We start from the raw sequence: 25,743 nt of genomic DNA, 5'->3' as shown, positions 1-25,743 counted from the left end.
ATCAACCCCTCCAAAAAAATGAAGCAAAGGAAGAAATAAGTGAGTGAGCTCAACTGGGACACTTTCCCATCAGACACGAGGTTTTCTTTCAAACCGGAAGACTTTGTCAGGAGTGAGTGGAACACTTTGTTCATCCTTTGTTCCAGAACTGAGAAGAAGCCACAGTAAACATTCGTTATGTTTTACAATAGCCAGGGAGCATTGCTCTCACAGTGGCTTTTCAGAGAACAGAATTAAAATCGATACAATATTGACTTCTAGTCTATGTGAAATATATCACCAAATATTTGTAAATGATTTTTAAATGCCAGAGGTGATAAAGTAATAGAGTACACCCTCCTGCCTCAGTGAGATGAGGGCAACCGAAGGTTACAAAAGATACTCTCCTCAGATTCATATTCCACATAGTGCAAGAAAGAGCTTTCTGAGGTGCCTCATTGATTCAGCTTTTTTTCTGATTTGCATTCTCTAGGGGTTTTTATATTACCTCCTCACAAGACATCCACAGCCACTTCTCAGCCTTCCCCCACCAGCCTCCCATCTCTCTAGGCATCTTCAGGTCCCCAGAGAGCCCTGAGCCTGGGTCACGCCTTTCAGTCTGTCTACGCTGATCCTTCAACCAGCATAGCCTTCTTCATGAATCCAGTCTTCCCTGTTCTGAAGAAACTTGCCACATCACCCAAATACGGTCCAAAGGAGCTTCAACTCTAAGCTTTTCATGGATCATCCTACAAAAGTGATTCAGTCTCTCCCCAAGGCATCCACTTCCACTGACATGGCACATTAGAACATGTTTAATCACATTTATATGTTTATCTGTATAATGATCTCATTTGAGCCCTCTGATGTTAAGAAACTGTATTTTGTGCATTTATATACCAGCACTTAACAGAGATATAGGAATAATCTAAGCTTTCTGCAGATTTTACTTTCTTGATTGAATATAGCTGAATATATTGAATGAATTTAGCTCTCCATGAGTCAGTCTCCTCTCTAAACACACAAACCAGGAAGGAGAAAAGGGAGAGAGGCAGGCAGAGTGGAACACCTCTTGTGACAGTCCCATGATCAGTACGGTTGGTCCTCTTTACTTACCATTGACGTTTTGTGCCCAGTAATGGAAAGCACAGGTGAGGAACTGTTCTCCCGATGTGAAAAATTCAAACAGGAGCTGTTTTGAGAACCTGAGCTTCCCAAGTCACTTTGTAGCTGTGCCTTTTCAGACAATAGTCTAGACAAAAAGCTGGCCTTGCGGCTGCCTGGATGTGGTTTGTCCACCCAGCCCCCACTCTCTTTCACACTGCTGTCACTGTCTCGGCAGTAGCTGTGCAAATCTGTGGCAGGCTCGCCTGAGGGCTCCACGTCCTGGGGCTGCTTCCAGGTCCCTGCTGCATAGACTGGACAGTGTCTCGAGGCAGTTGTTGTATCTGGCCAAGACTGGGTAGCTGTATTCCGTAGGGCAAAGGAGGAATGGTCTGGTTGCTGTCCCAGGTGCTGAATTCTGGGCCTGGCCTCATGGGGACAAGGGCTATGGACATGGAGCTGTCCGTTGTGCTGTTCCTTCTCAGCCCACTCTTTCTTGCTAAAGGAAGAATCTGCCTCAGATTGCCTGGGCTGTGGGATTTGCCACATGGCTTTAGACTTTGGAACATTGACTCGGATTCCTTGCTGCTGGTTATTGGCTTGAAGTAAAGAGATTCTTTCTGGCAAGGAAGAGCAAATCATACACTGCTGAGCCACTGAATATTTCCTCAACTGGAATGGAGGGCCTCTTTCATTCTCAACACACTCACTGCTGGATTTCTCATAAAGTGCCTTCATTATTTTCCTGACACCTAGATGAAATATTTCCAGTATATTGAGTAGCAAGGAGATGGCTGCAATGCTGTGCATAAAGAGCATGAAAATGGTCTTCTCCGTGGGCCTAGATACAAAGCAGTCCACTGCATTGGGGCAAGGAGGTTGAGTACACTTGTAAAGGGGATACATTTGAAACCCATAGAGAATATATTGGCCTATCATAAACCCTACTTCCAACACAGATCTGGTCAAGATGTGTAAGACATAAGTGCGCAGTAGACATCCTTTCAGAGGGACTTTATGGATCCTCTTCTGTTCTTCCAACCTCCTCAGTTCCCTCTCTATCCTTTGCTGCTCTTCTATGTTAAGTTCTGGATTCTCAATCTGGGCTCTGAGGTATGACTTCTTCCTTTGCCTCTCTTTCTCAAAGTCTCTGAGTCTGTAAAGTGCATGGCCCATATACACGAGTGAAGGAGAAGACACGAAGATGATTTGTAAAACCCAGAACCTGATCAAAGAGATAGGGAAAGCATCATCATAACAGATATTGTTGCAGCCTGGCTGCTGTGTGTTGCAGGCAAATGCTGACTGCTCATCATCCCAGACATCCTCAGCAGCCACACCAAGAACCAGCATTCGGAAGATGAAGAGGATGGTCAGCCAGATTTTCCCCACTATGGTTGAGTGGGAGTGGACTTCCTCTAGGATGCCACCCAATAGGTTCCAATCCCCCATGGTTAGAGACACTGTCTGAAATATGGAGAAAATACTGAGGTTAATAACACTTGTGTATATTATGTAGACTGGCATATAAGCTCACAAGTATACCAGGTTCTTTTTTCATGTCAGCAAGTGATGAAGAACTTTCTAGCCGTAATATTTAGGTTTATGCTTGATGATATTTGATGCTTACAAGTAATAGCAGGGTTTTTTTTTAACAAAAAAGAAACACAAAACTTTTCCACAATGTGTCCCAGTTTGTATCCTATTTCCTTATACTCTCACCCATAGCAGCTTGTCATTTTATTGTGTTTCTGGCCTCTGTACAATGTATTTCCATTCTGTAATTCTCGTTGTTCTCATCCTACAAGATGTCCCATTTACCACACATGTGACATGATCTTAAATAAGCCTCAGCTTCTCAGAAAACCTCCCCCAATCATCCCATGTCAGAGTTATTTTTCCCTCTCTTAAATTCCTGTAGTCATTTGGCACTGTGCCTAAATGAATTTCAAGATATTTTTGTCCTATGTCCCTTCTCTTGGAAAGCTACATCCCTTGTAGATCCTCATTCTTTGCATTCTGGTCTGTGCACACAGAAGTCATTTAACCATAATAATGAACTGAATTGCCTTTTCATTTTAAAACTTGATTCTTTGACTCTATCATTGAAATAACAATCAGAAAACCAGAGTAGATCTTCATAACATATTCATGCTTTAACTATGAGACAAAGTATAAATGAAATAGAAATCAGTCAAGTAATTCTTTAGGAACTGGCTCAGATTAGGATAACAGTAAAGATTAGCCAGATAAAGAGACAGTATCAGCAATTACACATGATTACATCAACTAAGTTACATCTGGAACATCATAATTTTCGTGTATTTTTGCTCACTTAAAAGAAAAGTTACCATAATCTGTTTCTAAAGCAAGCCCGGAATCTGAGAAAGAATCAAGGCATAGCTAACATGAACAAATTTCTTTTTATTTACCCTGAAAAACTATTGTTTTGAAAGGTTCGATGAGGTTAAATATGCAGTAGTTGGGCCAGCGCCATGGCATAGTAGCTTAAGTCTCCCTCTGTGATGCCAGATCCCAAATGAGCACCAGTTCAAGTGCCAGCTGCTCCACTTCTGACCCAGCACTCCGTTAATGAGCTTGAGAAAGCAGCAGCAGATGGCCCAAGTGCTTGTGCCCCTGCACTCATGCTGGAGAACCAGATGAAGCTCCTGGCTTCAGGTCAGCTCAGCTCTGGCCATTGCAGCTATTTCAGTGAGTGAACCCAAGGAAACTTTTAAATCAAAATTTAAAAGTGGCAGAAAACTCATTTGAAACAGGCGTTGGACCTGGTGCTGTGGCATTGTAGGTTAAGCCTTTACCTGTGATGCCAACATCCCACATGCACACTGATTTAAGTCCTTACTGCTTCACTTCCATTCCAGCTCCCTATGAATGTGCCTGGGAAGGCAATCAAAGATTCCCCCAAGTCCTTTGGCCCCTGTACTCATGTGGAAAACCTGGAAGAAACTCCTGGCTTTAGATGTGTTCAGCAACAGTCTGTAGTAATGTGGGGAGTGAACCAGCAGATGAGAGATCTCTGTATCCCTCCTCTCTGTAACTCTGCCTTAAGTAAAAATACATAAATCTTTCCAAAAAAAGAGGCATTAACGAAACTTTCACATTTTACTGCATATAAATTGATCACTAACAACTCCCAATAATGTAAAAAGAATCCAAGAACAAAAAGACAAAAACACAAAAAATAAAAGTGAAGTCCTCTATTTCCTCCTTCCAGTTGGAATAAAGTATTAGATATAAAAATTGAGGGCCTGGCACGATGGCATAGTGGTGAAGGTCCTCGCCTTGCACACACCAGGATCCCATATAGGCGCCTGTTCTAATCTTGGCAGCCCTGCTTCCCATCCTGCTCCCTGCTTGTGGCCCGGAAAAGCAGTCAAGGACCGCCCAAAGTCTTGGGACCCTGCATCTCTGCAGGTCAGACCTGGAGGAAGTTCCTGGCTCCTGGCTTTGGATTGGCGCTGCACCAGCCATTAAGGTCACATGGGGAGTGAATCATCAAACAAAAGATATTTTTGTCTCTCCTCTTCTTTGTATATATCTGACTTTGCAATATAAATAAATAAATCTTTTTTAAAAAGATCATGGAAAATGAAATTAAAAGATAAATTTTGGGGGCCAGCTTTGTTGGGTAGTGGCTAAAATTGCTGCTTGTGCCACCAATGTCCCAAATGGGTGCCATCTTGTGTCCCAGCTGCTCTATTTCCAATCCATCTTTCTAGGAACACAATGAGAAAAACAGAAGATGGCTCACATTTTTGGGGCCTCTGTAACCTATATGAGACCTGGATGAAATTCCTGGTTCCTGACTTTGACCTTACCCAACCCTAGCCCTTTGCAAGCATCTAGGAGTAGGCCAGCAGATGGAAGACTCTGTGTGTGTGTGTAACTATTTCTGTAACCCTTTCAAATAAAAATAATCTAAAATAAAAAGGTGCTTTGTATCAAAAGCATTCAGAATCTTGCATAGTTTTTTTTTTCATTTTCCATAAACTTTTTAAAAGACTTCTTGTATATCAAATGTAGGTACGTGTGTATTTGACTATACAAGTATAAAAAAATGGAGGATACACAGTAGGAAGTTAATATAGCCTACCTCAGGTAGGTGGGAGTTGGGAATAATATACAGGACATTTGAAGGAAAAGAAGGAATAAAAAGGAAAAGAAAAAAACTAGAAATGTTTGTCTTTTTCTAGTATATATATACCTGTGTAAATCTCACAGAGGTAATAAGAAATTTCTTTTAAAATTTCAGGCATATCACATGAACTAAGGCGATCATTTACTAAGTACTATCCCATTTTAAAGAATTAAGATGGACTATACTACTGTAATAATGTGGGGAAAATCAGTCGGGATGGGAATTTGGAAAGAACATAGGGAATTCCCAAACCCTATGTTATGGTTCAAAATTTTAAAAATGATAAAAAGAATTAAGGTCTTTTGTCATAATTTTCTTTTAAGCATAATTTTCTTTTAAGTTCTGGAGCTTCTATTTTATCTAAAAACCCAGAAGAGAAAAAGCTAACTCATTTCAATTAACATGTCCTGTATTTAGTAAACCAAAACCAAATTTTGCTTCTTTTTACTTCTATCACTTTAAAACATGGAAGCTATTTTAAAGCAGTAAATAAAGGAAAATGGTGTCTAAATGAAAAGCAGAACCACAGTCTTACATATTTGCATGCATGAGCAGAGCCCTTTAGACAAGCACCCCTAAGTACTTTCTACCACTAAATGACTGTGGGACTTAGAAATAGAGTCGTACAGCTTCCTTTATTACTAAATACTAATGTAACACCTACCACATTAAAGGCAGGTTATCCTTTCCTTTGTTTCAGTTCAAATCACTCTGCCCTCGTAGGGACTTCCCATAGATTTCTCTAAGAGGCTGCATATCTACCACTTACCTTCTGGAAGAACCAAAGTCAGACGGGCTCACAGAACCTTTAACCTGGACCATGCGTGGCTCAGTTGTGCAACAACTGCTGCTGGTTGCAGATATAAAGGCTTTGGTCAGCTGGTTGTGGGGCCCTAACCCAGAATAAGAACAGTAATCTGATCAATGAAATGCAATTCAGTCCTTCCCCAAGGTTCACATTTTTAGGTTGGTTTTCTGCAATTTTCTTACACTGTTTTTCTCTGACACCAAGCTGGGATCCTTCCCATATGTCATACGTGGATGTGAAAAGTAAAAGAAATATGGATTCTCCTTTTTCATTTGTGATTACAGTGATTTGAGTTTGAGTACATTTCTTTCAGTCCACTGATCTCCCTGGGAATCGATATTCACAGATCAATGAGTCATGTCCAGTGATATAAATAACTACCTGGGGTGAGTGTGGCCTCATGAACTGTGAATAAATATTAATGAGATGACACACAAAAAGAGTGTTCTTGTAAATCATGCCATGCTAATAGCAGAAATGTCTCAAAAAAGTAAGCATTTTTTTGAGCACTGATAGGGTGGGTGCTGTGCCTCTCTGTATTCTAGCAATTCATTCTAGCAATTCTGCTAGGCTGATCAATAGCTGAGGGAAAAAATCTTAATAGTCTGAAATCCAGTAGTAGTCTTAGAAACTGGGTCTGATTTTTGTAGAGAAAGAATTCCAATTGCAGAAAAGCCAAATGACTTACTTGATGCAGACAGGAGAGCTGTTTGCCTAATTCCCACTCTGCTGTAGGAATGTCCACCAGTCACATCTCAAGTAGACAGTCATACAGCCCTTGTGGAGGGGTTCACAGCAAATGTGCAACTAGAACCCAAAGACTGAGTCAAATCACAGACAGCTCTTGACCACATTTCTAGGCTGTCCATTTCCATAAAAAAAATTTGAGAAATGCATGAAACTGATAGTTCATCAGTGTCATCTGCCTATTCTATTTTTAGACATTTTTTTTCATTAAATTTTGTGTCTAAAGAATTATTTATTCACTTGGAAAGAGTTACAGTCAGGGATCTTCCATATATTGGTTTATTTCCTACATGGCACAGAGCCCAGGACTGGGGCAGGCCAAAGCCGGGAGGCAGGAGCTTCATCAGCCCTTTCTTATGGGAAGCAGGGGTCCAAGAACTTGGTCCATCTGCTGCTGCTTTCTGCCAAGCCATCAGCAGGGGGAGACAAATCAGAAGTGAAGCAGACAGGACATGAATCAGCACCAATAGGGGATGCTGGCGTCACAGATATTGGCTTGACCCACTTCATTCCAACTCCAGCCCACAATTGCTTTTAAAGAAAACAGGGGTTGGTGCAGTAGCCTAGTGATTAAAGTCCTAGCCTTGTAACCACCAGGATCCCACATGGGGGCCAGTTTGTGTCCAAGCTGTTCCACTTCCCTTCCAGCTCCCTGCTTGTAGCCTGGGAAACATAGTGGAGGATGGCCCAAACTTTGGGCACCCTGTACCCCCGTGGGAGACCCAGAAAAGGCTCCTGGTTTCTGATCAGCTCAGCTCCAGCCATTGCAGCCACTTGGAGAAAGAGCCAGCAGATGGAAGATCCTTCTGTCTCTCCTTCTCTCTGTACATATGCCTTTTCAACAAAAACATAAATTAAAAAAAAAAAAAACAGGAATGGAAAGTAGATAGGCGGTGGTGGCCTTCTGTCACAGTTGGCCACTGCTTACTACCTGCATCCCCTATTGGGGTATCTCTGTTTCTGGTCCAGCTTCCTGCTGAGGTACACTCTACGATGCAGCAGGTAACGGCTTGGGGACTTGGGGTTCAGACTGGACTTCTTCCTAGTTCAGCCCTGACATTTTGAGAATAAACCAACAGACACAAGATTCATTCTTTTTTTTTTTTTAAAGATTTATTTTTATTATTTTTTATTGGAAAGGCGGATATACAGAGAGGAGAGACAGAGAGGAAGATCTTCCGTCCGATGATTCACTCCCCAAGTGAGCGCAACGGGCCGATACTATGCCTATCCGAAGCCAGGAGCCTCTTCCGGGTCTCCCACGCGGGTGCAGGGTCCCAAAGCTTTGGGCTGTCCTCGACTGCTTTCCCGGGCCACAGGCAGGGAGCTGGAAGGGAAGCAGGGCTGCCGGGATTAGAACCGGCACCCATATGGGATCCCGGGCGTGCAAGGCGAGGACCTTTAACCACTTGCGCCACCGCGCTGGGCCCCACAAGATTCATTCTTAAGGTCAGCTGTTGGCACGCATACGCTAATTCTCCACCTACTGCACTGGTAACCCACATGGGAACTAGTTTGAGTCCCAGCTGCTCCATTTCCAATGCAGTTTCTTGATAAAGGCCTAAGAAACTAGCAGAGGCTGGCTCAAGGCCTTGGGCTCTTCCCTGCTTCCATATGGAAAACCTCAAAGAAGCTCCTAGTTTCCAGCTCCAGACCAATCCAGTTCAGGTGTTTCGGCCATTTGAAGAGTGAACCAGTAAATGCAAGATCTCTCTGTATCTCTGCCTTTTTCTTAAGATTTATTTATTATTTTTATTAGAAAGGTGGGTTTACAGAGAGAAGATCAGAGAAAGATCTATCCACTGGATCACCTCCCAAATGGCTACAATAGGGAGAGCCAAGTTGATCTGAAGACAGAAGACATGAACCTCTTCAAGATCTCCCACATAGGTACAGGGTCCCAAGGCTTTTGGGCCATCCTCGACTGCTTTCCCAGGCCACAGGCAGGGAGCTGGATGGGAAGCGGGATTGCAGGGATTAAAACTAGCACCCATATAGGATCTGGATGCGTTCAGGTCGAAGACTTTAGCTGCTATGCTATCACGCCAGGCCCCTCCACTAGTATTTCTTTTTAAAGATTTATTTTCATCAGAAAAGCATATTTATACATAGGAGAAAGATCTGTCCACAGGTTTACTCCACAGATGGCTACAATGGCCAGAGCTGAGCCAATCCAATGCCAGGAACCAGGAGCTTCTTCATGGTCTCCCATGCAGATGCAAGGTGCCAAGTCTTTGGGCCATCCTCTATTGCTTTCACAAGCAGGGAGCTAGATAGGAAGTGGAAAGCTGGGACATAAACCAACACTGATAAAGGATGCTGGAGTATGCAAGGCTAGGGATTACCCACTAGGCTATCACACCAGGCCCCTAAAAAATAAATCTTCATTTAAAAAAAAATGCTGACCGAAGAATATCACCTTTTTTTTTTTTAGAGATTTGTTTTTATTGGAAAGAGAGGAGAGAGAGAGAGGAAGAAGTAGCTTTACCCAGTATGCCACACACTAGCTTCCAGTTTTTAAATTTTGTATGTATCTCCCCTGTGCTGATTGACTCCTGCAAAGGCCTAGTTGTTAAGACCTGGACCAGTCTGAAGGCAAGAGCACAGAACTCCATCCAGATCCGCGGTGGGTGGCAGCGACGCAGGCACTTGGGCCAGCACCCACTCTTTGTAGTGTGTATATGCGGGAAGCTGAAATTCGAAGCAGACTGGAAATCAAACCCAATCAGGCACAGGACAGAGGCATGAAAAGTGGTGTCTTACCAGCCGAACCAAATGCCAGCTTGTATATTTTTGAAATTTCCAGCAGATAACTCAATCTGATCACTTTTTATTTGAGAGGCAGAGGACCAGAGCTCTCATATGCTGAGACAGCATCCCCATCCACTGGCTTCCTTTAAATGATAAAACACACATGCCAAGCGTGGCAGACCAAAGATTTACCAACTGTACTTCCTACTTGCTCCAAACCAAAACTCAGTTGAGGACCTATTTGCAATATTGTTCCAGAACAATCCCAGTACTTATAAGGCAAAGAACATAGATTGGAATCTGCTCAGACACAACAGGGAAATTTAAATACAGCAATTATTAAGTTTAATAAATGGTGAAATATTTTTATTTATTTTGGAAATCAGAGTTACACAGAGTCATAGGGGTCCTCCATTTCTTAGTTCACTGCTGGGGTCCATGCAGTGGATGTGGGAGACACGAAGGTGTGAAGAATATTGTTCTGTTGCAGGCAGGGCCAAGCAGATGTCTCTACAACCACCAGAATGCAACTCTACTTTCCTTTGCATGGACACCGGACCACCCCACGAAAGAATTCTATAATCCATTCAAATATTGTTTGCTGAGGAGTTGGTTTTTCACTAGCAATGTGAGCCTGGAGGTTAATGTTGCTAATAATGGCTTTTTAAATCCATGCTGTCTCTGTCTCGGCTGGCCCCATTGACCATCCTTGATCTTTAGGTTCCCCTATTTTTGTGATGCATTTCTTCCTTTAACTAATTCAACATTAAGTTGTAGAATGAGGATTGTAGTAGGAATGTGTTACTGATTGATATGCAGCATCTATTGAGAACTTCTATTGAGCTTTTAGGTGAAACAGCAATTATTCTTGAAAATACCCACTTGACCATGACATCAAAAGTCTGTGCCAGAGCTTGTGAGGGTTAATGTATAAAGGGGGACAGCTTTCTTGCATTGTCCATTATGATACTGAAACTGTAGTGATCCGTTTCTTTTCTCTTTATGCCTAAACCGCGCACCCCTCACAAGTTCTGAATTGGCCGGAGCTGGACTCCAGCATTTCACTCTCCAGAGATGTCCTGATAGTTAAGCCAAACGTATTTTCCTGATTCACTTATAATTAAGGCATTGCAGATATTCCTTAAATCTTTGTACCACATCAATGAAACAAAACATATGATATGAAAACAAGGTATTTGTTAGAGCACTATTACAGGGCTGATGATGTGGCATAAAACCTGCAAACTACAGCCTGCAGCGCCGGCATCCCGTATGGCCCTGGTTCATGTCCCAGCAGTTCCATTTTCGATCCAGAAAGCATTGAAACATGACTGAAGTTCTTGGGCCCCTTGTATCCATGGGGGAAGACGCGAAAGAAGCTCCTGGCTTTAGATGGACTCTGCTCCAGCCTTTGAGGAGTGAACCAGTGGATGGAAGATCTGTCTCTCCTCTATAAATCTTTCAAAATAGTTAAATTCTCTATAAATCTTTCAAAAATAGCTAAATCTGGGCCCAGCGCAGATCTGGGTCCTAGGAAGGCAGTGGAGGGCCACCCGAAGCCTTGGGATCCTGCCACAGTGTGTTAGCTCCAGAAAAGGTTCCAGGCTGGACTTCAGATCAGCGCAGCTCGGGTTGTTTTGGCCACTTGGGGAGTGAATCAATGGACAGATCTTCCTGTCTCTCCTCTTCTTTGTATATCTGACTTTCCAATAAAAATAAAATCTTTTTTTTTTTTAAGATTTATTTTATTTTTTTTTTTATTGGAAAGGCGGATATACAGAGAGGAAGATCTTCCCTCCGATGATTCACTCCCCAAGTGAGCGCAACGGCCGGTCCAAAGCCAGGAGCCTCTTCCGGGTCTCCCACATGGGTGCAGGGTCCCAAAGCTTTGGGCCGTCCTCGACTGCTTTCCCAGGCCACAGGCAGGGAGCTGGAAGGGAAGAGGGGCTGCCGGGATAGAACCGGCGCCCATATGGGATCCCGGGCGTGCAAGGTGAGGACCTTAACCACTTGCGCCACCACGCCGGGCCCAAAAATAAAATCTTTTTTAAAAATAGCTAAATCTTTTAAAGAAGAAAAATGAAATCTTGGCCCAGAGTGGTAGCCTAGTGGCTAGTCCTCGCCTTGCATGTGCAGGGATCCCAAACAGGCACCAGAGTGTGTGCCAGCTCTGTTTCCCATCCAGCTCCCTGCTGATGGCCTGAAAAAGCAGTGGAGGACGGCCGATAGCTCATATGGGCTCACTCCCCCAAAGGCAATGCTCAAGGCTGGGCCAGGCACAGGTCAAGAGGCCAGAGTGGCCTCCAGGTCTCCCAAGTAGGTGACAGGGGCCCAAGCATTTGGAACATCTTCCACAGCTTCCCCAGAGGAGCTAGATAGGAAGCAGAGCAGCTATGGGTTGAACAGGTACACACAATGCCAGCATTTAAAAAAAAAAAAAAAAAAGATTTATCTTCATTTGAAAGGCAGATTTACAGGGAGTGGAATCTTCCTTACACTGTTTCATTCACCATACAGCTACAACAGCAGGACCTGAGCTGATCGGAAGGTAAAAGCCAGGAGCCAGGAGGTTCTTCGGGGTCTTCCAAGTCGACACAGGGGCCCAAAGACTTGGGCCATCCTCCACTGTTCTCTCAGCCCATAAGAAGGGATTGGATCGGAAGAAGAGCAGCTAGGACTGAAACCAGTACCCATATGTGATGTCGGCGCTTGCAGGTGGAGGATTAGCTTGTTCAGCCACCAAGTAGGTTGAAATCCCAGTGCTCTATTTCTGATCCAGCTCCCTGCTAACTAACCCATTTCAGAAAACATATGGCCCATTATCTGAACCCCTGCCACCCACGTAGGAGACTCAGACGGATCTCTGCAATACTCGTTTCCACCTGCTCCAAGCATGGCAGTTGTGGTCATTTGGGGAATGAACCAGCAGATCAACAATTTCTGTTTATTCTTCTCTCTGTAACTCTTTCTTGTGGGGTAAAACTGACAAGGCAATTGGCAGTCAAAACCCTCAAAAAGTAAGTCAAGAAAGGAGGGCCCAACACTTAGACTTTGATAGTACTGATTTATATTCCCTAGGGTAAGCACAGACAATAAAAAGTATCCAAAAACAAAATTATCAAGAGAATGGAGACAAAAGGTAAAAAATTAAAACATCCAAAGCAAATAATACATATAAAAGAAACAAAATGGAATGTTTAATCCCTTCCCCTCAAAATACAACACTTCATCATTAAGACAACTGTTTCGATCAGTGCTTCTAATAAGACTTCGAAGTTGTGAGGTAATACTACTTATCTCAGCTCCTGTGCAGGAAAGTAAAAGGTCTTAGAATGACTACCTTACTCATGTGGTGAATCCAACTACAGTAGCTGCTCCAGAGTGATGCACATTTGAAAAAAATAAAATATTTGACAGGCAGAAGGACAAGGATCCTCCATCTACTGGTGCACTTCCCGAATGCCTCCAACAGCCAGGAGTCAGGAACTCACCAGGTCTCCTATAGGAGACCAGCCATCTGAGCCGTCACCTGCTGCATCCCAGAGTGTGTGTTAACAGGACGGGGGAATTGGAAGTGGAGCTGGAATTCGAACCCAGGCACTGCAATAAGAGATACAACGTTTTTATTTCTTTTTAATATTTATTTGAGTTTCTGGCATGGTAGCCTAGTGGCTAGTGCTTGCACCTGTATCCCATATGGGCACTGGTTTGTGTCCTGGCTGCTCTGCTTCCCATCCAGCTCCCTGCTTCTCGCTTGGGAGCGCAGTCAAGCATGGCCTCAAAGCCTTGGGACCCTGTACCTGTGTGGAAGACCTGGAAGAAGCTCCTGGCTCCTGGCTCCAGATTGGCTCAGCTCCAGTCACTGAGGCCACCTGGGAGTGAACCATCTGGAAGATCTTCCTCTCTGTCTCTCCTTCTCTCTGTAAATCTGCCTTTCCAATAAAAATAAGTAAATCTTTTTAAAAAATAAGATTCATTTATTTGAAAGCCATAATTAGAAAGAATAAGAAGCATAGAAAGAGTTTTTCAAGCCGCTGGCTCACTACCCAGGTATGAGCAATTGTCAGGCATGCTCTAGGCCACAGTAAACAGGCTGGAGCTTTTTGATGTCTCCCAAACACATGTAGAGGTCCAAGCACATGGGCCATTCTCTGCTGTTTTCCCAGGGACATCAACAGAGAGCTGGCTTGGAATGGAACAGTCAAATCTGGAACTGGTACCCTGGGGATTGCCAGTGTCACAGGCAGGGAGGGGCCTTACCCCTACAAAACACTGGCTCTAAAGAGGCACGCCTAAACTACTATGCCAAATGTCCATCACTTGATGTTAAAAAAAAAAAAATCCCCTTCAACATGTCCTACCAAAGGATCTGACCACTATTATTCCCCTAGCTTTTGTATTATCCCCTAGACTTTCTGCTAATTTCTTCCAAATCTCAATGTTTTTATTATGGTGTTACAGTTGAATAACAATTTAAATAGATATAAAATGTCCACCACAGCTGGATTGGGGGTAGGCCTTAAGCAGAAGCTCAGAACTCAATCTGGGGCACAGCGCAATAACGTAGCAGCTAAAGTCTTTGCCTTGAATGCGCCGAGATCTTGTATGGGCGCCAGTTCTAATCCTGGCGGCCCTGCTTCCCATCCAGCTCCAGCAGGATATGCTCCAGGAAAGCAGGTGAGGACGGCCTAGAGCATTGGGACCCTGCACCCGGGCAGGAGACCCAAGAGGCTTCTGGCTTTGGATTGGCTCAGCTCCAGCCGTTGCAGTCACAACTTGGGGAGTGAACCATCAGACGGAAGATCTTCCTCTCTGTCTTTCCAATAAAAATAAATAAATCTTTAAAGAAAAAAAAAAAAAGAACCTGCGTTCCTCCCATGAGTTAAGGGACCCAGGCATAAACACATTAAAACCAACATTCTAGGTTCTCCATTCTTTACTGGAATGCCTGCCTGATCTGGCAAGTGTACTCTCTTCATTGCTTTTTTTCATTAAACTTTGCTTCAATATTCAAAAAACAAATAAACATTTTAATTGAAATATAACAGAACTTTTCATGGTTTTATTGTACATTACTATTACTGAAAGCAAACTTTATACAAAGTCTATACAGATTAAAAAATCCTTGGGTAGGCAAAACCATTTATGTCTGTGTATATACACAAATACATACATGTATATATAAAGTATTTTACATCATTATAATTATACATATTTACAAATACATTGTTTAAATTTACAATTTACCAAAATGAGCAGAGGCAATTATAAAAACAAATAAAAAATGGGTGAAAACAAACTGGTGGCTTGTTTAAAAGGCTACAAAACTGTTATAAAAAATCCACAAAAGAAAGTGACTTCTTTCAAATATCAAAACTAAATTTTCAATTCTGCATCACTGTTGCTTTCATTTTGGTAAGTTCTAACATGTTTAAAAGTAAATATTCTGACCATTAACAGGTGAGCAAATCAAGACAGATGACTAAAAACCTGTATGTGCTGACCTGAGACTGTAGTCAGTAATTAATAGCAAACGGAGACAGTTACCCACTAATCAAAATGAAAGAAAGCCTCCTCTAGTTCCTCATTTAAAACATCTGAAGGATGCGAAGCTTCTGTGCAGAGTGCAATACCAATTAGACTCCAAGGAATTCAGCAAGTTATCTGTAATGTAAAAAAATGCTCAAGTTATGATTGTATTCGTCTGATATGACCATTTGCACAAAATGTCACCTTTTAAATAAGCTCTGTATAGAGAATATTTATTTTAAAGGTTTTGAGATAACCATCATACTGCTTTTGACCAGAATTTAATAAAACAAGAGTACCTGGGGAAAAAGTCCAGAAGGGACAAGGTAGGAAAGAAACACTCTATTACATGTGTCATTATGCAAACAAATACAATCCCAAATTCACTGAAAAAAGTTTAAATTTGTAAAATTAATGATCTGAGATTTACAATGCATTTAGGTAATTTAAGGTAATAAGCATATTCCCAGACATGTTATTTCTTTCATGAATTTACATTCTTAGAAGAGAATGCAAGTCATATTTTAAGAAAACATTCGTGTAAAAACACTGCTGACATTTGTTGAAAACAGTATCTTAAGACACAGTAATTCTAAAAACTCCAAGTCCCTATTATCTTAGCTTAAAAAAAAAAAAGTTCTTTACAACACACTTCTTCAACTTCCCAGTGTTTCACTCTCCATTATGACTATATCGAACGTTGCAAGTCGGAGTGGTGTGGTGTGACAGGCTAAGCTGCTGCTTGCAATTCCGTATCAGAGCGCCTGGTCCGGGCTGCCGCACTTCCAGTGCAGTTTCCTGCTACTATTCACGAGCCAAGAACTCGGGCCCTGCCACCCAGACGGGAGATGAGATTAAGCTCTGGAGCTTGGAACTTCCATTCTGACTGCTGGGGCCAACTGGGAGCCAACTAGCAGAAAAAAGATCTCTCTCTTTCTGTTTGTGCCTGTTACTCTGCCTTTAAAATGTTAATTTTAGGGGCCCAGCGGCATGGCCTAGCAGCTAAAGTCCTCGCCTTGAACACGCCAGGATCCCATATGGGCGGTGGTTCTAATACCAGCAACTCCACTTCCCATCCAAGCTCCCTGCTTGTGACCTGGGAAAGCAGTCGAGGACGGCCCAAAGCTTTGGGACCCTGCACCCATGTGGGATACCCAGAAGAAGTTCCTGGCTCCTGGCTTTGGCTCGGCGCAGTACCGGCCATTGCGCTCACTTGGGGAGTGAATCATCACAGGGAAGATCTTCCTCTCCGTCTCTTCTCCTCTCTGTATATCTTTCTAACAAATAAATAAATCTTTAAAAAAAAATATTTTAGAAACAATTCTAAGAACATAATGTAAATTTTTTTTAAAAAATATGTTATTTGGGTGCAAAAAAATTGAAATCCATGCAGCTTTTTCACAATATGTATTTTTATGTGGTTTTTTTTTTTTGAGAAATCTCATGCATATTTTAAATTTGGGGGAGCCAAGATAAAACTTTTAATTTCATTTTCATGAACTTCTTGGAAGTATTCCCATAAAAACAGAATCTATACTTTACAATAAACCACCAAACATCTTTTGAAGAGCTCATCACTAGCAAATCAGTTGGTGTGGAAATCAACAAATTAAGATATTCATTCACATTGGGGCTGAAATGGAAGTTTATAGCTCAAAAATGTTCAGAGCCCTTCACACCGTGATCTGTGTCCAAATACAGTTTTTATCCAAGTTTAACTCAATGTTTAAGTGTTTTTATTTTCATTTTATTTGAAACACAGGCAGAGACACATAAAAATCACCCATCCACTGGTCCATGCCCCAAAAGCCCACAACAGCCAGCGCCAAGACAAAAACAACAGCCCAGAACTCAACTGACAGCTCCCATAGGGATGGCAGGGACGCAAGCCTTGAGCCATCATAACCAGTGCCACACAATGTGCACACTGGCAGGAAGAGGAACTGGAACGGGAACCAGAATTTGAACCTAGACACTGTAACATGGAATGCAGGAAGTGCACATCTCAACTGGCATCTCCATTGTTCCAGAAAACACCTGCCTCCCAAACTTACTGTGAAACTGGGCGTTCTACATTCATGTAATAAAGATTACAAACCAAGCAATACACTGATATATATGTAAATATATAGATATCTATATAATCTTCACCATTTTTTCAACATAAAAGTCCAGAATCCTAAGCAGTTGGCTAATGTCTTATTTAAAAAAAAAACTAATTAGTCAAGTACCATCATCTTAATAAGCTTATACAAAAAAAGACAAACTGGGAAACATGTCTGTGAACATTAGTAATAGTTTAATACAATAAACCATGCCACTTATTTGGATAGCAAAGGACTTCAACTTCAGAAGTTTCATACTGTAAACTATTCAGTACTCCTAAGTTAAAATAAGAAATATTAAATTACAGTGACTATACAGACATCACTGGTTTTGAAACATCCTGCTAGTCAAGAATATTTCCTCTTCAACTACAAAAAAACCTATTATTAGTCACCAAAAGGGTTTCCCCCAACCTTGGACTTAGCAGCAATCAGAGGGTTGAGGAGCGATGCCATGCTGATCTGAACTGCAGCAGGCTTTGATATGGGCACATCCCCGCAGCTGATGTGATCCGAGATGCCCGTAACCAACCATCCTGCAACCTGTGACAGGAGTAGGAACCCAACTACATGTCTCTTGCTCACCACGCAGCTCTTCCGTGACTACCAGGCCATTCAGTGCACCACTACACTTACCAAACATTTACTTTGTGAGTCTCCTGTAGTACCACCATTTACTACCTGCATTTTGACTTTTCAAAGAGCTTCATTAGTTGCTGGAATCTTTCTGAGACCTGAAAAAAAAAATTAGTATTACTCATAATTATATCAAATTTTTTTCAATGATTTTTAAAAATCTTATTTTCATTTTTATTTGACAGGCTGAGATGGACAGGTGGAGAGCTATCTTCTAGCTGCTGGATCATTCTCCAAATGACCCCAATAGCCAGGAGTAGTAGCCCAAGCCACAGCCAGAGCCTGGAAATAGATGGTAGCATTAGCAGGAAGCTGAACCAGAAGCAGGGAAGCTAGTACTCCAGGCAGGCAATCTGATATGGGATGAAGGTGACCCAAGCAGTAACAACCACTGCACCCACCACATCCTGCCCTCTTTATAACTAATGAATCCTTCCACAAAACATTTTATATTACATTATATATCATTATATTACATATCATTATATAACTATCACATAACTTTTAATATTCATTACTATCTCATTAAACAAGCAAAACATCATCAGTTCAAATGCCAGCGGCCCCACTTCCCATCCAGCTTCCTGTTTGTGGCCTGAGAAAGCAGTAGAGGACGCCCCAAAGCCTTGGGACCCTGCACCCGTGTGGGAGACCCAGAAGAGGCTTCAGACTCTTAGCTTCAGATTGGCTCAGCTCCAGCCATTGCAGCCGCTTGGGGAGTAATAAACCATCAGACAGAAGATCTTCCTCTCTGTCTCTCTTTCTGTATATCTGACTTTGTAATAAAAAACAAATAAATCTTAAAAAAAGACACGGAGAAAAAAATGTAGTCACAATTCTTCCACAATCACCAGCTTATTAATAGTTCTACATGGAGGCATGCTATTAAAGAACTTGACTAATTATATCTATGTATTTAATATGCTAAAAATTAAGAAAGTGGGACAGCAACATCTTTGCATCAGTAGAAATATAAAACTTATATAGTTACCTGATTGAGATTTTTATTCAATTTAACAGCTAAATTTGTAAATGTCTTCAATGATGGCCCTCTCTTCTGACACTCCAACAAAATTTCCCGGTCATCATTTCTGGGGAAGAAAAAAGCATATTTAGCATTTATACACTACTGTGGAAACATTATAAAAATGCTACTGGCTTAATGTTGATAAATGGTGTAAAATTTTTTTTATTAAAATTACATTTATTAAGCAATTTACATTTAGAGTTAAATATACATAGGTGGTACTTTGGTCCTGTCATTTTAGGAATGGGTTGTTCATTGATTTAGTCTTCTATTGTCATTTTACTGGGATGTTCTTCCCGTTTGCCTTTGGTTTTGGTAGGTGCTATTCCTCTTCTCTAACAAGAGAACATCTTGAAGCATCATTTGTAGAGCAGGTTTGGAAGAGGCAAATTGTAAATTTCTATTTTTGTTTTTATTGTTGACTTTGTATCATGATTTTTCATTTAAGGGAATGTACAGTAGTTATGTAATGGAGACTAACAACCAGATGTGAGGATGCAGTGTGGTCGGCATCTCTGTTTCCAGACAAAGATGGACTTACAGTGAAACTGTTTATATTATATTTTGACAATAGGATTCTGGACTCTCTGCCATTGTCCATGCCCGCAATGATGAACATATGATTGAGTATGAAGAACTATATGTTAGTAATGATATAAAGGAACTGGGGGGGTGGGGAGGGAATTGGGAGGGGATAAGGGAATATGGAATTGTATCGTAAAATGATAGCAATAATAATAAAATGTGAAAAATAAATAAATAAACAGTGAAAAAAAGGAAAAATTACATTTATTAAAACCTATATCATAAACATCTAAAATAAATTTAAAAAAATTTTTAAGCCTACATATATCAAAATATAGACAATGAATACTTATAAGAAATGAGTTAGAGATAACTTGACCCCAAGCTCATATCTGCACCAATTTTTCTGTATACAAAATGTTATTTTTCTAATGTTTAATGTTTCTAATGACTTAAAAGCTTTTAAGTAATCAGGTTTTAAAAAAATTCTACCGTTAACATATTCACTGCTTTAAAAAGAGGTCCTCCAAATGATCATAGACATAAGAAGCAGAATAACAGGCACCAAAATAGTCCTGCTCCACTCAATCCTAGATCTGCTTTTTGCTTTTTCTTTAATATTTATTTAATTGGAAGAGTTAAGAGGAAAGAGGTGCTTTCCATGGCTGGGCCAGGCACAGGCCAGGAGCTTCATCCAGGTTTTCCGTGTGGGCTCAGGCATTCGGGCCATCTTTCGTTGACATTCCCAGGCCATGAGCAGGAAGCTGGACCCCAAGCAGATCAGTCGGGATTTCAACGAGCACCAACATGGGATGCTGGTGCTGCAGGTGGTGGCTTTCCCCAATACGCCACAACACCAGCCTCTATCTCAAACTTTTCAACTTGATCTGAATGTCTGTTTACTGCATCCTGTCGGATAATTCATTCTACCCTGTATGAGTTTCCTGAATTGAGGATTTAAGGGCTGTCATTTTAAAGAAAACTGACCACTAGGCTTAAGAAAACCAAGTTCCCTCATTGAGTATTTAATCAGCTATGAACATTGTCCAGCTCTAGTCCAATGGTCACAACCTTCTCATTTAAACTGGGATCTTAGGATCTAAACTTTTTTGTTTTAAGATTTACTTTAGGGCCCGGCGCGGTGGCGCAAGTGGTTAAAGGTCCTCGCCTTGCACGCCCGGGATCCCATATGGGCGCCGGTTCTAATCCCGGCAGCCCTGCTTCCCTTCCAGCTCCCTGCCTGTGGCCTGGGAAAGCAGTCGAGGACGGCCCAAAAGCTTTGGGAACCTGCACCCGCGTGGGAGACCCAGAAGAGGCTCCTGGCTTCAGATCGGCATAGTATCGGCCTGTTGCGCTCACTTGGGGAGTGAATCATCGGACGGAAGATCTTCCTCTCTGTCTCTCCTCTCTGTATATCCGCCTTTCCAATGAAAAAATAATAAAAATAAATCTTTAAAAAAAAAAAAAAAAAAAAAAAAAGATTTACTTTATGGCCTGGTGCAGGGGCCCAGTGGCTAAATCCACACTTTGCACATCCTGGGATCCCATATGGGCATCAGTTTGTGCTCCACTTCCCACCCAGCACCTACCTGTAGCCTGAGAAAGCAGTAGATAATGGCCCAAAGTCTTGGGAACAGCAGCCTCTCCTGGCTTTGGATCGGCTCAGCTCTGGCCATTGTGGCCACTTGGGGAGTGAACCAGCATATGGATTATCTTTCTCTCTGTCTCTCCTCTCTGTAAATCTGCCTTTCCAAAAAAAATGAAATAAATCTTAGAGAAAAAAAAAAGACTGATTGGAAAAGCAGATTTATAGAGCAGGAAAGAGAATGAGAGGAGCAAGTGCAATGGCTCAACGGACTAATCCTCCACCTGCAATTGTAAACATTTCACATGGGTGCCAGTTTGTGTCCTGGCTACTCCACTTCTTTTTTTTTTTTAAAGATTTATTTTATTTTTATTACAAAGTCAGATATACAGAGAGGAGAGATAGAATAAAATCTTCCGTCCGATGATTCACTCCCCAAGTGAGCGCAACAGCTGGTGCTGTGCCAATCCGGAGCCAGGAGCCGGGAATTTCCTCCAGGTCTCCCACTCGGGTGCAGGATCCCAAAGCTTTGGGCCATCCTCAACTGCTTTCCCAGGCCACAAGCAGGGAGCTGGATGGGAAGTGGAGCTGCCAGAATTAGAACTGGTGACCATACGGGATCCCGGCGTGTTCAAGGCGAGGACTTTAGCCACGAGGCCACACTGCCGGGCCCGCTACTCCACTTCTGACCCAGCTCTCTACTATGGCCCGGGAAAGCAGTGGAGGATTGGAACCCTGTACACACATGTGCAGGGTCCTAAGGACTTGAGCCATTCTATACTACTTCCCCAGGGTAAAAGGGAGCTGGATCAGAAGTGGAGCAGCCAGTGCTAAGGGCACCCTATCCCTTACTCTCCCCTCACATCCAAATACAGGAAGAGAAAAAAAAAATGGAAACAATTTAATTGTCTCATTTCCCCCATTCCTTGAACCTCCCCACCCTGATCTATATGGGTATGTATCCTTCTCAACCATGTAAAATAAACATCAGCAAAAGATAAAAGACATATATTAAAGTCAGTAAAAACAAAAACAAAAACAAAAAAAAAAAAGAAGTGGAACAGCCAGGACAGAAACTGGCACCCATAAGGGATGTAGGCAGCTTAGCCTACTATGTCATGATGCTGCCCCGGATCTCAACTTCTTAAAAAAGTCTCTCATACACACAACAATGAAAAGTACAATCTACTTATAAAACTGGAGATTTTTACATTTAGAGGAATAATCAAATTACTCTTTTACCACCAGTCATCTCTTTAAAAATGTTATTCATTACTTCCAAATGAAACAATTCTTTTAAACTAAAAAGGTGAGGCTAAAGCACAATAAAAAAACGCTATCTGGTGTTAACGCACACCACTGGCCAAAAGCCACCGTCCTAGAATATCGCAGGACTGACCCCTGGAACGTATATTCAAATTGGGCCATTTAGTCATCACACTTTTTTAGAATGGCATGAAACTACAATTTCTAATCTCTCAAAATTTCCTCATAATTTAAATCTCACAATGCTTACCTTGTCCAGGAAACTATAATTTCTCCTTTCTTTTTGACGATATTCCTTGCTGAAAGGCTGGTGGAAGTGATGAGCTCTGCTGATGAGTCCTTAATCCCTGGGCTGGCATTTAATGGAGCATCTTTATTCCCAATAGGGGCCCTCTTCTTACTGGCTTTCTTTTGGGAAACTTCACCATTCTCTTGAATAAGTTTCTTGGTCTTCTCCCTGTTAGGGAAGTCTGTTTCCTTTCTTTGTTTTTTCTGAGAAGACTGACTTAGTTCACAAAGGTTTTTTCTCTTTTTATGAGCATTATCCAAAGTCTCAGGCAACTCTGGATTACCAGAATTTGACGCTGGCTGTGATTTTAAGTCATCGTTTAGCTCACATGAGTCAGGAGGTTCTGTGGTCAAATCAATACAGACTTTCTCAGGAAGGCATTTCAAAGGCCTGCTTGCCACTTGCACCCTTTCTTCCTTACACTTTTCTTCATCTACACATATCACCTGGCATCCCAGTCCCTCAGCAGCTGATGCCGAATGGTTACTTTCACTTTTACTCTCACTTGAAGCATCCTGTGTCAAATCAATAAAAGCACTCACAGTATCGGACTGCAAAGAATTACCTAAAATGTGAGCATTTTGATTTAAATTGTCTCCAGAAGATCTCAACTGATCAATATTTAAAACTGTTGCTTCTATCAAGTCCCCCAAGTTTTTGGTCTCAGTAATTGGAACTTTGGTCAGGTCGATGTATGTATTTGGAAGGTGATCCTCAACAGAGTGTGGGATTTCTTCTATTGAAGGAAGTTCTTCAATGCGTTCAGGAACTTTTGGTTCCCAATCCTGATGTAACTTGAAACACTCATCAGTCACTTCGTTACTGCCATTGGCCTTACATGAAGCATCTTTAAGAAAGTCATATATGTCAGGCACCTGTGGTTGTGTCCTAGCATTCTGTCCTTCAGGAGTTGAGTTACTGCCATCAACATTTTTGCTGGAATTTTCCAATTCTTCTACAGATTTAGTAACAGTGTCCTGACATGAAACATACTCTTTCTCTGCTGCTTCCTCCACTTCCTTTCCAACACTGGGCAAAGAGGCCAAGGACTCGTCAGTCAGCACCCTGTGCTGAGGAGCAGGGGAGGTGCATGGTGCTGCACGCCGGATTTTCACGATGAAATGATCGTTGGACTTTTCCATGATCACAGCATGCATTGGCAGATTGGGGTGGTACTGAAACCCTGGAGCAGCAGAGCGGCTTGTCCACGATGAAGAACAGCTCGATTTACTGCTCGAATTATCAGACTCCAGAGCTAAATGAATGTCTTGCTCAGAAGCATCCTCTTCCTCGAGTAAGGCATCCTCACTAAAATGGGCACTGAGGACTTCTTCAGGTGTTGAATTAGACAAACCTTCAGGCTTCAAGAAACTAAGATGACCGTCTGATTTCAAAGGGGACGGTACTGTTAAAGATACTGCTAGATCTTCAAGAAGTATAGAAGAAATGCAGGCTTTACTCTTTTCTGAACTACACATAGTATCTTTACCTAAAGCTATATTAGTAGACACTTCAAACATACAACTTTCGTCCAACACATCTGGATGCACTGGCAATGAAAGTCCTGAAGACAGAGCTGGACCTTTGTCAGATAACAATGACCAATTATCATCACTAATCACTTTAGGACATGGAGAGGCCACCTCTGAAACCAACTCCTCTGTTGTGCAGGCTGGCATGGATTCACACTTAAGGCTCTCTAGCAACTGTTTTTCTGGAGTCTTTAACTCCCACTCAGTTTTTTCAGTACAATTAACACTGTTGTCCAAAAGATCAGAACCTTGCAATAAACTCTTAAATATTTCACCCATCTGTGCGTCGCTCACCAAATTAAAAGTAAGGCTAGATGCTTGCTGCTCAGTGAGGATCTCAAAACTCCGTTCTGGTTTCAAAGTGGCATGCTGGGATGTCTGTGCTTCCTTTGAGGCACTGCTTTCAGGTTTGCCCAGCGTTGGGGTACTTGGACAATTTAGTTGCAAAGCATGTTCTTCTGGTGGAAAGTTCTTCACATTATCAAAGCAGTTGTTGCTTTTTTTGGTATCATGCTTTACTGTGTTAACACTGGTGTTATTTTGGTCTTGGTATTCTTCCTCAAAATTTTCACTTTCCAAGAGAGACTTCAAGCGAACAGGGTCCCCTGGTTTTGGCAATTTTTCTTTCGGCATTTCTTTGTTGGAGTTTTCCACATTACCTTTCTGACAATTTGAATATTCTACTTTCTCTTTACTTCTTTTATCAAGCTTTCCTTTGTCACTGTCATTTCCAAAATTATTGGAATCCCAGGACTTCATTAAGATTTTCTTAAGTTTTGCAAATAAATAATCAAGTTGTTCATCTACAAACTTCCACAATTTTTTTTTCATATCTGGTACTTGCTGTTCAAATAAGCGATCCACTATGCCATTCTTTTTAACTTGCTTAAGTTTGGATTCTATAACATCACAGAGCTTCTTCTGTAAAGTAATCACTGACTTAGAGATTTTAGATAAGTCAAGATGTCTAATTAGTGATGTAAAACTCAAACTTGCTGACTCAATAATTCCATGAAATTGTCTTAATGAAAATTTGACCTTGAATTTCATGTAATTTTTCCTCACATGTTTTCTTATCATTCTTAACATGTGCATAATCTCTGGAACAGAAGAGGGTGCAGTAATAATCTGAACTATTTTCTCCAAGCTAGAGATGCTTACTGTTCTGTCCTTCTTCTCCGCTTTTGAATATCTGGTAGAGTCACTTGGTCTTTTACCCCATTTGCCATTGGTCTGATGGACTTTTACAGAGGTTTTCCTATTGTCTCTATCCAAGGACATATTATTTTTCCTACTTGGTGGACTAGTCTTTGTGTTGTATACTTCAGCAGATGTTCTAGCATTGGCACTTTTTTCAAAATTTTTGTGTGGTTCAGACTTTTCATTGTCACTTCTAATTTCTCCCTCTTCTAAATCATCTAAGGATGAATTCTTACAGGAATCCACTTCACATTTGTCAGCTTTGCAAAATGGCTTTTGGTTTTCTTTATTGAGATCAGACTGGGAGACAGAACATGTTGAATTCGGTGGAAACTCTTCTGTGAAAGAGAAAAGTATATTAAATATATCTTTGAAAGACAACAATATGATAATGCATAAAACTCATTTCATTGGTTCTTAATGGCCTTAAAAAGTACTTAAAGATGCTGTAATAAATGAGGACTTTGATAAATATCAACCAGCTGATAATCACCTACTGTT

The 25,743-nt window shown here is 41.6% G+C and overlaps 2 protein-coding genes across 6 annotated transcripts in view; both read right to left on the bottom strand.

The window, feature by feature from the left end:
- Window positions 1–993: 993 nt before the first annotated feature.
- On the bottom strand, window positions 994–2,535 carry GJA10 (gap junction protein alpha 10). Its single transcript, XM_040983084.1, is given in 3 exon segments — window positions 994–1,027; window positions 1,029–1,072; window positions 1,075–2,535. Coding segments are annotated over 3 exon segments (1,539 nt in total).
- Window positions 2,536–14,582: 12,047 nt separating this feature from the next.
- CASP8AP2 (caspase 8 associated protein 2) overlaps window positions 14,583–25,743 on the bottom strand; it is a 29,311-nt gene continuing 18,150 nt past the window's right edge. For 4 of the 5 annotated variants that reach the window (XM_040983778.1, XM_040983774.1, XM_040983776.1 and 1 more), the window contains 4 exons: window positions 22,472–25,580; window positions 18,810–18,909; window positions 17,819–17,916; window positions 14,583–15,212 (listed from right to left, as the gene is read on the bottom strand). In XM_040983778.1, the coding sequence (XP_040839712.1) occupies window positions 17,860–17,916; window positions 18,810–18,909; window positions 22,472–25,580 (3,266 nt within the window). In that variant the 3' untranslated portion in view covers window positions 14,583–15,212; window positions 17,819–17,859. The remainder of the gene's footprint in view (window positions 15,213–17,818; window positions 17,917–18,809; window positions 18,910–22,471; window positions 25,581–25,743) is intronic. The other variant, XM_040983775.1, reaches the window with a different exon arrangement.

Source organism: Ochotona curzoniae, unplaced genomic scaffold (assembly GCF_017591425.1).
Source record: "Ochotona curzoniae isolate NIBS_2020 unplaced genomic scaffold, NIBS_Ocur_1.0 contig_3819, whole genome shotgun sequence".
Lineage (NCBI taxonomy): Eukaryota > Metazoa > Chordata > Mammalia > Lagomorpha > Ochotonidae > Ochotona > Ochotona curzoniae.
Note: the sequence above shows the minus strand (reverse complement) of the source record. Positions and strands in the feature narration are given on the sequence as shown.